The 12,055-nt window shown below is 50.2% G+C and overlaps 6 protein-coding genes and 1 non-coding gene across 7 annotated transcripts; 6 read left to right on the top strand and 1 right to left on the bottom strand.

The window, feature by feature from the left end:
- Positions 1-123: 123 nt before the first annotated feature.
- On the top strand, positions 124-194 carry ASPVEDRAFT_t136. The gene has a single exon. It is a non-coding gene; the product is annotated as a tRNA-Gly (tRNA).
- Positions 195-727: 533 nt separating this feature from the next.
- Positions 728-2,105, top strand: ASPVEDRAFT_202226 (uncharacterized protein). The gene is made up of 4 exons (XM_040809368.1): positions 728-918; positions 976-1,484; positions 1,539-1,785; positions 1,839-2,105. Exons 1-4 carry the CDS (start codon positions 735-737, stop codon positions 2,009-2,011), a joined length of 1,113 nt encoding a protein of 370 aa, XP_040673184.1. The 5' UTR covers positions 728-734; the 3' UTR covers positions 2,012-2,105.
- Positions 2,058-3,920, bottom strand: ASPVEDRAFT_142428 (putative isoamyl alcohol oxidase; the record flags this gene model as incomplete). The annotated part of the gene is made up of 3 exons (XM_040807837.1): positions 2,058-3,387; positions 3,445-3,530; positions 3,594-3,920. The coding sequence occupies 3 exons, from the start codon at positions 3,918-3,920 to the stop codon at positions 2,058-2,060; spliced, it is 1,743 nt and encodes a 580-aa protein (XP_040673183.1).
- Positions 3,921-5,382: 1,462 nt separating this feature from the next.
- Positions 5,383-6,047, top strand: ASPVEDRAFT_76326 (uncharacterized protein; the record flags this gene model as incomplete). Its single annotated transcript, XM_040816339.1, has 3 exons — positions 5,383-5,445; positions 5,500-5,787; positions 5,850-6,047. The coding sequence occupies 3 exons, from the start codon at positions 5,383-5,385 to the stop codon at positions 6,021-6,023; spliced, it is 525 nt and encodes a 174-aa protein (XP_040673182.1). The 3' UTR covers positions 6,024-6,047.
- Positions 6,048-6,366: 319 nt separating this feature from the next.
- Positions 6,367-7,461, top strand: ASPVEDRAFT_33642 (uncharacterized protein; the record flags this gene model as incomplete). The annotated part of the gene is made up of 1 exon (XM_040810762.1): positions 6,367-7,461. One exon carries the CDS (start codon positions 6,367-6,369, stop codon positions 7,459-7,461), a length of 1,095 nt encoding a protein of 364 aa, XP_040673181.1.
- Positions 7,462-7,789: 328 nt separating this feature from the next.
- On the top strand, positions 7,790-9,237 carry ASPVEDRAFT_142573 (uncharacterized protein; the record flags this gene model as incomplete). Its single annotated transcript, XM_040807847.1, has 2 exons — positions 7,790-7,960; positions 8,011-9,237. The coding sequence occupies 2 exons, from the start codon at positions 7,790-7,792 to the stop codon at positions 9,235-9,237; spliced, it is 1,398 nt and encodes a 465-aa protein (XP_040673180.1).
- A 406-nt stretch (positions 9,238-9,643) lies between these two features.
- ASPVEDRAFT_65802 (uncharacterized protein) lies at positions 9,644-12,027 on the top strand (the record flags this gene model as incomplete). The annotated part of the gene is made up of 9 exons (XM_040815841.1): positions 9,644-9,881; positions 10,219-10,300; positions 10,369-10,470; positions 10,619-10,646; positions 10,669-11,022; positions 11,140-11,601; positions 11,662-11,794; positions 11,851-11,926; positions 12,003-12,027. Exons 1-9 carry the CDS (start codon positions 9,761-9,763, stop codon positions 12,025-12,027), a joined length of 1,383 nt encoding a protein of 460 aa, XP_040673179.1. The 5' UTR covers positions 9,644-9,760.
- Between the last annotated feature and the right edge of the window lie 28 nt (positions 12,028-12,055).

Below are 12,055 nucleotides of genomic sequence, written 5' to 3'. Positions count from 1 at the left end.
TCCCTTATACTGGAGTGCTCAACTGGTGTTGGCAAGACCTGGATAAGAACACATTAACCCGTAGCTGTAAGAAAGATGTAGGCCCAAACAAAAAGACAAAAAGTGGAGAAAGTTGCATGATCAGCATCATTGGTCTAGTGGTAGAATTCATCGTTGCCATCGATGAGGCCCGTGTTCGATTCACGGATGATGCACTCATTTTTTCTTTTTGCTACCCAGTCCGCAATGTCTATTTTCGATTCAATGATTGATTTATTGTGACGAAAGGAAATCCATATTTAGCTGCACCTTAATCGGGAGGTTTGATCTAATAGAATACGTGCTGCTATTAAGAATTCACCACTACGTATATCGCAGCCGATTAGGGCTGTAAAGACAACACGATCAGTTCCTACTATTTTCCAATGGTTGAGTCAATCTCGGGAAACTGCGTCCCTTGTAAGAGCATAACTGAATAAAGTAGTCCAACTCTACCCACATATCACTTCAAGGAGAACCCCTGACAGATCATATTGCCGAGGTCAGCCACATCGCTCCACGAAAAGATGCAAGGAATGAAGCAAGGACTCAAGGAAAGATCGTGGCCATGGAGGTCCTGAAGGCCCTATAAGATCATGTAACAGTCCATGATGCTCCATTTGGTCTCCACAGATCTTCGTGCGGAGTCAATTATAAATACTCCAACATGCCAGAAACAGTTGACTCCAAATTCTTCCCCTCTATTCCTCGCCAACATGTGGTCATCCATACAACTCCCAGCTTTAATAATTCTGGCTACAGCAATCAGTGTTTTGGGTGATACCGACGCTGAATCTGAGAAGCGATACGCCATCCTCGATAATGACTGGCTTGCGGTTAGCTTTCTACCCTTCCTCATGGCCATGAAGGGTGGGATGGAAGTACTTGGTCTAGTTTCAGGTTATATTCTCCATCACGTCTACTAGCGGGACGAGTGTTTGTTAATATCTGAGATAGACACTGCAAACTCATGGCAGAAACAATGTGGCCTTCACGCCCTGGCGAATCTCGAAGTCGGCAACCTCACCTGTATCCCCGTGTATCAGGGCGCAACATGGCCCCTCATCAACACCCCAGCGCGATTCCAAGCATGGGAGGCCGTGCACGGGAAACTCCCATTCCAAGGCGCGTTCGGCCTGCAGAACATAAGCGCCGAGCAACAGGGGAAGAATCCGGCTTCTGGCGACCCGAACAGGGTCGTGGAAGAGGCGTTTGTTGAAGGATTCCCAAAAACGCAGTTCGATAATTCGACGAATGGGCCGAGTTTTATGGTTCAGATGGTGCGTAAGTATCCGCATCAGGTTTCTATATATGCGGCTGGTGCTCTGACGAATGTTGCGCTGGCTGTACGTATGGATCCGAAATTCGCGAGCCTGGCGAAGGAGTTGGTTATTATGGGCGGTTATGTGGATTTTAACATGCTACAAGCAGGCGGAGACATGGAACAGGCAAACATTAACTCTGATGTATGAGGCCAACATTCTTCTTTGTCTGGAAAGCTGCTGATAATTGACACGCAGATCAACTTGATGAGTGACCCTGAGGCAGCCAAGATCGCAATAAATGCCAATTTTCCTGATATAGTCATTGCTGGAAACGTCGCAAATCAAGTGCAATGCACCCAGGAATACCTGGACGAAGTATACCAGGTCAAGAATCCATATACCGCGCTCTTCCATGACCACTATGGTACAAAGTTTCCTTTCTGGGACGAGACGGCTGCAGCTTTGATGGTTGACCATTCAATTGCTCTCAACACGACATCACGTACGTATAGATTAATATAATCCGTTTGACAAGTTAGAACTGACTGATGACAGTCTACGCTGATATTGATATCTCATATGGGAGTCCGGGATATGGGAACATCCGCCTCTATCGAGAGGAACTTAAACCGCCTGGGGTCCGCGAAGTAACATACGTGAACCGGATCGACGGTGACAAGCTAAAGGATATGATGACGAGTGCGATGTGGGAGCCGCCTACCTGCTAACAATGACCTATTACCCAGGAAGAGTTGTTAACCTGTATTAAGGCCCCTATTTCTGACAGAGTAGACCACTGTGCAAATCATATTCCCACTCATCACTCCCAACACCACCGTAAACAAACAAACTCATACCAGAATCATACTTCTGCTTAACGTCTAGCAGACGATCATAGTTCTCACCGTAAAAGTCTTCCTTCCATGCACTGCTGAAGACATTACCCTCATTCGCATACGATCCACCACCAGGAGCCCAGTTCCTCCATACCGGCTCGATATGGGATTCATACCACTCGGCAGCTCCAGCCAGAGCCTTGGATGCGTCGGCTGTGGCGTCTAGAGGGGCCCCATAGGACATGAGGTGGACGTATGCCGTTCTCCATGCCGGGTGGACGCTTCCGCGCCTTTCTTCAGGTGTGCGAGCGGGTCCAGACCCGCCTTGTAATCCGAATAATACCATAGATCCGGAGTCATCATCTGAAGTTTTTAGTATCTGCTGTAGATAGTGCCGTAGCTCGGCATGGGGTAGATCGACTAGCTCAGGCCGGCCGAGGAGGCGACTGGTGATCATGCCGCTGGCGCCGCTGGATTGGCTTGCGAGAGGATTTGGCTTGGTGGAGGCCCAGTAACTTTTAGATGACGGTGGCTGGGGGGTTATGGTTATCTTCCCATGAGCGGCTGCTTGGATCTGAGCTGCGAGTGTGTTCACTGTTGAGTTCATTTTCTCAACTGTGGTGTTGAAGCCAGTCAGATTGATGATTGCTGCGGCTCCAGAAATCTTGTCTTTAATCCCCAGATAGCTTTGCGCGGACTCTCCGGTCAAGCCCATCACGGTTCCTTTAAGACCGGTGTCCATGAGATCTGGAATGCGATTTGCAGTCTCGACGAGTGCATCCCAGGTAGCTTCGGTAGCGTTGGATCCATCAGCTGCATGGAAACTAAGTCCACCAGTGACAACATTATCCGGAACTGGATGCGTCTTTAAAACGAATTCAGTGACTACACCGAACTGACCACCGCCCGCACCGCGGATGGCCCAGAACAGGTCCTGGTTCTGTACGTCGTTTGCGATGAGACGGCGTCCGTCTGTTGTAATAACCGTGGCCTGGTATACATTGTCTGAGGCAAGACCGTATGTGCTGGATAGAAGGCCATGGCCACCATTCTGGATAAGACCTCCGAGGCCGACGGTTGCGTCCTCGCCGCCGACGAGTGTTCGGCGGATATTGTGTACTGCTGTATATGCAGAGCCCCAGTTGTTGCCGCTGCCGAGGATGGCCACGTTTGCGGTGCTGTTGGTACCGGGTATGCGCCAGTGCGGGTCATGTTTGAAGTGATTTAGATTGTGAGTCCAGATTGATAGTGAGTATGCGCCAGTAGAACTAGGACATCGATATCAGTAAATAAAGTATCCTGGGTAAAGGGGTGACGCAACATACCGGCCGTTCATATCATGCCCGGTCCCCTTGATGACGATGCGGATATTCCGCGATGATGCCCATTTCATGGAAGTGGCGATTTGGCTCTCGCTTGTAGCGTTGACGATGTATTGCGGCAAAGCGCCGATACTGCAGCCTCTGGCCTTGACATATCCGTCAACAGTTGGGGGGAGACACGAGTGGTTTGTGAATATGGAGTAGTCGACACTTTCGGGCCACGCAGCGTGGTACATGGCATAGGACCAGTGGTCGGTGACATCGGTGCAGTTCTGGGTCGAGCTAAATGGGTTTCCAGGGTAGCAGGACGAGGCAGCTGGGGCTGTCTTTATAAGAGCTCCGTTGATGGAAGCATTGAGGGACTTCCACTCTTCAGGGGCTGGCCAGGTTGAGTCTTGAGGCGTTGATTTGCAGGTTGAGGCTGCTCCCACAGACGTCGCTGATAGGAGGGCAAGAGATAGGGGAATATGAGGCCGCATTTTGGAGAACGTATACTAGGACTGAACCATGAAGTAGGAATTATTTGAGAGCAGCCCGGTATTTATACCTGGTATATACGAATACGGATTCTCGACCTGAAGGAAAAATCTCTAATTAAATACATCTGCCTACAGCCAAAGCATCCGGGGATCTTTTAGCCAGGTACCAGGGGTATGAAGAAACACTGTGGGTCAAGACTAATTCGACCCACGCCCGTAAAGGGTAACCTGGTCGTACTCGTGTTCTCGCCCAGATCCGGTTCAGTCCCGATGTTATCGTCGCGGTATGGAAGCATTCGGGCTCCACGACGTCAGCGCCGTCTGTAATTGTGCGAGGCACAAGGGTATATTCGGATAGCCAACTGAAATAATACAGGTTGCATCATACTAACCCTCAATGGTCCTGCCCATTCTGTTACAAGCGCAGTACCAGGCAAACCTGATAAATAAGTGTAAGTCATGATAATTAATTGACTGTGACAAATTTATAGCTTGTTATTGCCTGCATAATGCTCTGGGCTGATATTTAATTCGGGCGCGGTTTTTAACTAATCCACCGGCGACAAAGATTGAAACGGTTCATCGTGCGGCGAACGAATTAGAGACTAGATATTTCGGAAAGGGATATCTATTTTATCTAAACAAAGTATAATGCTGTACTCCCTTGGAAATTAGCTTGAATAGCGGGCACTGCTCGAAAGTAAGTAGTACGCTACAGACGGCACTGGTCTATGCCGTTGCTGCGATTCAGTATACCGTTAACACGCGAGGAAATCCCGGCTGGCTTATTGCTATCGTTCTCTTGCATTATCTTCGGGGGCGCATGTTGCTCTGGAGCGGTCTCTTAGGATAACGGACAATACGACTGCGAGGGCTACAGCGGCGTTTATAGAGGTTGTTGCTGACCCGGGACTGGCGAAGGTGCATAATCAGCCTCGGAATCGGAGAGTTATTTTCTCATGCAATGTTGACTGTGGGTTGCTTTATTGGAGCATTTGCGCCCAAGACTGTGAATACTTCATTCGCAGTCATTCTCTGCTGTTGGGGAAGATGGCGATTATTTTATGATTTCCTGTTGAATAAGCCCATTAAAACTGTTGATTAACACCAGGAGATAGGACTGAGCTGTGGACAGTGAATAAATACACAGATTCAATTAGCCTCCTTGATTCACTAAAGTCTAATGATTGAGTGGTCTAGTGAACCAGGCAGTGCTGGTAACACAACTCTTTCACTCTTCCACAACAAAGACAAGTTTCGGTCACTGGATGCTTAACACTCCAGACTGAAACTCCAAGACGAATAACAAAAAGCTACTTCTTTCACGCCATAATTAACCACCCCTGCTACGTCGGCTAGATATAAAGGCCGTCTGCCTTGGTTGCTGGATTGATCCCAAACCAACCCATAAACTCTACAAATCACTGATTACACAACCTGTCAAAGTCAATCGGAGCTCAATATGCGTTCTCCCATCGTCAACACCGTCCTCGCCCTATCTGCCCTGGCGGCACTGGCTTCTGCTGTACGTATATCCACAACCACTACCAGAACACCGCTAATTAGTTTGGCTGTATAGCACCCCACCGGCGACGCAGCAAACACCAAAATCCTTTCTCACGACAACCTCACCGATGACTTCAAGAATGCTACCCTCGCAGCACGGTCGAGGCCCACGTCGCGTCACGATCTCGAGTGCAGGCCCGACGGCTGGGACGACGGCAAAAAGGGGGACCTCGAACGTGCGGTCGAGTACATCCGCAACGAGAGGCCAAAGGGCAAGAAGGACAAGGTGCCGAGCCTCCCAGGCGAGAGCGGCCAGACTGCAGCCTGCGTGGGCCATACCAAGATCAAGTGGTTGAACGACGTGAGTATACCTGATCCCTATACCCTTTTGTGTGAGAGAGGTAGGCGCTAACAGGAGAATAGAACAAGGGCGAATTCGAGTTGCCGTCGTGGGATAATGTCGCCGATGGTGCAGAGGTTATCAAACATTATTGTATGGAGGGCAAGGGCATCTCAGGAGAGCTTAACCATGGCGACCACTGGAGGGTTCAGGTCTATTGGGAGGATTGCTACATGCAGCCTGGCTCTGACTGGTAGTGTTATTCTCGCTGCTAGGTTTCCTTTATTTAAACTGGAGACAGGTCAGGCTGTGCCTGCTCTATGCCAGAGAGAGGAATTTAATCCTTCTATTCATTTAATTGAGTCCAAGAAGGCAGTTCTTGATCGTGGGCGCGTAGGTGGTGCCTGACCGCACCAACATTGTTTAGTACGAGTAAAAAGTAAAAACCGAGGCAACAAACAGTCTCACTCGTATTATTTAAGTTTTTTTTCCCGGGCGAAATAAAAGCCGTGTCCGGGGTGGTCAACATATGAATACGAGATTGCCCAGCGAGGGCCCTTTTGCCCCTGAATCGAGTCAGCGTTCGCGGCGGCTCTCAAGATGCGCCCACCAACCAGCCCAGCGAGCTGCTTCGTATTATTAGCAGTCCTGGCTGTATTCGCAGATGCAGCGAAATACTCCACCCACAACCCTAACGAGGGCGACCTTCCTGGCCACAGCGACAAGTATACGGTCGCCGGTTCGAGCGGCTATGGGTGTCAGGTCGCCGACCACGAAGTGATGCCGTGGCGCACTCCAGATCGAAGCGGAGAAGCCGATGGCTCTCTATGGACAGGCGAGACAGTTGTGAAAGTTGGCAAATATGTCGCCGATGAGGGCGAGGACCCCAAGACAGTGTGCAATGGGACCTTCTACCTGCCAACGGTTGCCTGGATCGGACCGTATCTCCAGGGCCAGAACGGGGATAACGGCGAATTCGCATTTGGCATGCTGGCATTTGAAACGAATGACACGGACAAGTCGGATGCGTGGCACGTTTATCGACCGTGTGACACTGTGTCCGGTGAGGAGGGCTCTGATGAATGGCATCCTTCTGACACAGCCTTTAAGTTCAAAACTGGCGTCAGTTACAGCGAGTCAACTGTGCCTGGTGATTCTACTGTCGGATTGCGCCTGATATCACGCCCGCAGGGTCCTAATAACGGGACGATATTCTTCAACGGCACGTTCAATGACATCAAGGACTCCGGGGAGTACTATGGCCAGGGCGAGTCGGGCATTCACTTTTGGTCCTTCTCTTCCAGAGCTGATCTTAATTGCACTCGCGTTTCGGAGGGGGAGGACAGTTGGGACGCCTCCAAAGGCGCCAGCGCTAAGATAGAGCCTGGCTCTGTTATCAGCGGCATTCTGTCCAACAACAGCATTGTTTTACACATGACATCGACAACCATCGGCAAGGCACATGCAGGCGTTGAAGAGCCCAAGCCAAGAACCACAAAGGTTGGCTCCAGTAGGACTGATATTGAGATCACATTCAGCGGAGAATTTGATTCTCGCAATTCGTCGCAAAGTCTCATTGCCGATACAGCCAGCCCAGCTATAACATTCTCGGCTGGAAGAAGGCACGTTCCATGCATTCCGCTATTGTCTGCAGCAGCAGGACTCGTTTTGTATTCTCTATCAATAGCGTTATAGTGAACTGGGTCAACAAGTGGACTTATTCATCCCGATTTCAACTTCCCTTTGTGGGCCATTTGATGGAAACTGAAGTGTATAGAGAAAAACAGTAAGAATAAAGACTAGACCGATATGTAATAGTCAGAGCACTGTTGGTTGTGTCCTGATATGCCTGTGTCGGGTTGTCCAACCCTTATTCGCTTCTCTGCCCCACAATGAGACACACTTAACCGCATTGAGTGCGCGAGAGCGAGGCAGTTGGAGTCTCATTCATCATAACAGCATCCACCCCGCCAACTGAACCGCAGCCAACTCGATATCGCCAACCAAGCCCTCCGAAATTACAATGGCATCACAACAGGAATTAAGGAATACTTACGTCGGTAAGGACGTCAGCGATGTGCCCAAGCCAGCCATCGTTCTCGACCAGGCCATCATCCGACGACACTGCAAGGACATGCTGCGGACCGTGAAGGCCCTCGATGTCGCATTCAGGGCTCACGTCAAATCACATAAGGTTGATTCCTCATTTTTATTGCCTACTTTGACACGAACTAACCGCAGCAGACCAACGAGATCGCTGAAATGCAAGTGGCAGACAAGGACATCCCCGCCAATTTCATCGCATCAACCGTCCTGGAGATTGAAACCCTGGTCCCATTGCTGAAAAAGCTTCAGGCTGAGAATCGTCCTGTTAATGTTCTCTATGGAATCCCACTCGTCCCTTCACAGGTCAACCGGCTGGCCAAGGCAGCCCTTGCGATCGGCAAAGGGAGTGTCTCCGTGATGATCGACCACCCAGACCAGATCCCCCACCTGGAACGATTTTCCGCGATTACTGGATTCCCAGCGCTTGTTTTCTTAAAGGTTGACACGGGCTATCACCGCGCGGGCTTGCCGCCGACTGCACTGAACAAGGGCGGTTTGCTCGAGAGGTTGGCGGAAGCAGAGAAAAACGGACATGCAAGCCTGCTGGGAGTTTATTCGCACAGTAGTCTCAGCTATAGCGGTACCACGCCCGACCAGGCAATGGCGTACCTGGTCAGTGAAATTGTCGGGTGCAAGGACGCTCTCGAGCACCATCTGCAGCTACTTACTCCTGGGCGAGAGGAGCTGGTTATCAGCGTTGGAGCGACTCCTCAGGCTCTGTCCTCCCAGAACCTGGCCCCGGAGGAGGGAAGTTCCCAATCTACCCAAGCTACAGAGCTGAGGGAATTCCTCCATAAACCGCTTGCAAAGGATATTGGTGTCAAGGTCAAAGTCGAGATCCACGCTGGAGTGTATCCACTACTCGACATGCAACAAGTCTCAACAAACGCTAGATGGAAGAGCAGTGGCCCGGAGAAGGAGATTGCAATTTCTGTGCTGGCGGAGGTCTGCAGCGTCTATAATGACGGCGAGAGGGCCAAACCGGAGGCTCTTCTCGCCGCGGGGACTTTGGCATTGGGAAGAGAGCCGTGTCCTAGCTATCCGGGCTGGGGAGTGATATCGTCGTGGCGACAGGGAGATGAATTGCGAGATAGCTCGTCTCGGCTGTTTGTGGAGCGGATCAGCCAGGAACACTCTATTGTGTCGTGGGAGGGCCAGAAGGAAAAAGGGCGAAAGGTCCCTTTCAGTATAGGACAGGTCGTGAAGATCTTCCCGAATCACGCCTGTGTTGCAGCTGCCTTCTACGCATTTTACTTTGTCGTGGACTCGGATCGGGATGCTGGTGCGGGGGAGATTGTGGATGTCTGGGTGAGGTCGAGGGGAAGTGATGTTACTCAACCTGCTTTACTCTCGCGAGTGCAATAGATGTGCTTTAGTATTAGTGCAAGCCAGACTATATTTTGTTATAAATTGTAATGGTCAAACCAGCCCGGATATTGCCATATTGGGTGGGCGGGAACAACGGGCTGCCACCCGCAATCACCTCTCCATCTGCGGACTTCATTCAGGATAGCATAGTTGATCTTCGCATGTTCCTGAGCGTTTATTTCCCTGGTAGAAATTGCAAATTCCATTGACTTCGACAGAGAAATCAGTTAATGAGCGTCCAGTCGGGAATAGCGCCCTCGGCAAGTTCCGAGGCACCAGTCCCAGAATGGAAAGCAGTACGAGGCTCTCCTGCCGCTCGTATTCGGCAGGGACTCCGATAAGGTTGCCGCTCTTGAAGAAGCTTCCATCTTCCTTTTCCCTTGCGAGGCAGGGTTCATCCGGGCCATGTTTAGAGTTCAGTTACTTAATCCGCTCCCTGCATCTGCCCTCTTTCTTGTCCCTTTTCATCATCCCCTCAGCTTCCGCTTCATCGACCACTCCAAGACAAAGCAGCATCACCATGGACAACACCAATCACACGATGGCTCCGTCGTCTTCTTCGCGATCGTCGGTACTCCTCGATCAGATACACCAAGAATTCCAGAACCAGTCCAGGGCCTCTGCTGAATATGAATACAAGTGTGCGTCATTCTTTTCCACCCTAAAAATTGCCCCACCTCCTACCCCCTTTCCCTTTTTCATTGCTTGGAACCCCACTCCGCCTCTGAATCAGTCGAAGAACACAGCTTTCCCTCACGGATTTCATTTCCTCTCATATTATTCTCCTTGCTATTGTTTAATCGCTCTACCCGGTTTCATACCAAGCTTGACCCAACCGGCTTAAAAAAATGGAATAATTTCCCTACACTCTCCTGTCTTCTGCAATGCAGTTTTCTCAACAGAGGCGCAATTCAGCCTGAGTTAAATTCGACCGGGAGACGGAGCTTCCCTTGAATGCCTGCTAATGGGACCAACCAGTAGCTGATCAACTCCATGAAATGTACCTGATCCAACAGCAGATTTCCGAGTTACTAGCAGCTCAGCTGAAGATGAGAGAGAGGTACGCACCCCCCAGCCTCGGAGACACCCTCTACCAGTCTCGTGAGCACTAAAGTTTGTTTGGATTAGCTATGAGGCAGAAATTCAGGACTTGCGATATCAGCTCCAATCTCGTGGTGTGACAACTGTTTCCTCCGATCTTGCCCCTCCCGGAGTCCACCGGCCGGCCCTGTCACCATGGAGACACTATCAGAATGGTACGTGGTAGTTTATTTGTACGACATTTCGCAGTCTCTGATTCTCCTTTTATTTTTTGATACAGGTTATACCCTTCCACCACCTACTTTACCTAACGGTGATGGGCTACCCAGTACTCCAGTTTCCGCAGGCGACCAGGAGACAAAGCCGTTACTATCTAACGGGCATCAGCCTAACATATTGGCGGATTTGAGCCGAGCTAATCTTTCCAGTTCCCAAAAGAAAGAGGGAAGAGGTTGGTATGCGGTATTCAATCCGGAGGTGCCAAGGGTACTGGATATAGAGCTTGTCCATCATTTAGCCCACGATAGTGTGGCCTGCTGCGTCAGCTTCAGCCCTGATGGTAAATACCTTGCCACAGGTTGCAACAGGATGGTTAGGATGTTCGATGTAACAACAGGGGAGAATGTCATCACTCTACAGGACGATCGTCTTAGCCAGCGCCACGATATCTACATCCGCAGCGTTTGCTTCAGTCCCGACGGCAAGTACCTGGCGACCGGATCAGAGGACAAAATCGTCACGGTAAGAGCTAAAGAGAATTGTCTAATTATTCCTCTGTATCAACAGGACTTGTTCTATTTGGTTCCAAGGCCTTGCTGGCCTGTTCTAAGACCGTTGAAGCTGACTTTGCTGCTGTAGGTTTGGGATGTTAGTGCCCGTGTTATCACGCATACCTTCCCTGGACATGAACAAGATATCTACTCCCTCACCTTTGCCGGTAACGGCCGATATCTCGCTTCTGGCAGTGGAGACAAAACAGTCCGCCTGTGGGATATTCTAAGCGGTGAGCTTGTGCACATTTTCAATATTGAAGGTGGCGTGACCGCTGTCGCTGTATCACCGGACGGCCGGTATGTGGCTGCTGCGTCGCTTGATATGAATGCCCAGGTGTGGGACACTGCTACTGGGACCATGGTAGAGCGCTTGGCTGGACCCAATGGCCACGACAACAGTGTGTACTGTGTTGCATTCTCACCGAACGGTCGGAATATTGTCAGCGGAAGTCTTGACAATACTTTGAAGATTTGGGAACTCGGTCCACCTAGAGGAGCACACCCAGGAACTGGTGATGCATGTATACGAACATTGAAGGGTCACAAGGTAAACAAACAGACTAATATCCTAAGCTTTTTGACGTGGTTACTGACAATGGGCTTTCAGGATTTCGTCCTAACGACCTGCTGGACTCCCGGTGGCAGCTGGATTATAAGCGGCTCGAAGGATCACGGATTTCAATTCTGGGACCCAAGTACCGGTACTGCGCATATGCTCGTTCAGGGGCATAGAAATTCTGGTTTGTGCCTGTGTCAAGGAACGTATGTTTGTCGGCCCTATCTGACGTCAATCTAGTTCTATCTGTTGCGGTTAGCAACACGGATACTCTGATCGCTACTGGTAGTGGTGACAAGTGTGCACGGATCTGGAGGTGAGATGCTCCAATACTTCTTGTCTTCCTAGTTCGCCTTAATATTTTGAATGTTTACTGACAGATAATTTGCTAGGTACTCTAGTTATACTGGACAGTGACGGTATTGCAATGCTTCGCCAGGAGTAT

Source organism: Aspergillus versicolor (assembly GCF_001890125.1).
Source record: "Aspergillus versicolor CBS 583.65 unplaced genomic scaffold ASPVEscaffold_13, whole genome shotgun sequence".
Classification (NCBI taxonomy): Eukaryota; Fungi; Ascomycota; class Eurotiomycetes; order Eurotiales; family Aspergillaceae; genus Aspergillus; species Aspergillus versicolor.
Note: the sequence above shows the minus strand (reverse complement) of the source record. Positions and strands in the feature narration are given on the sequence as shown.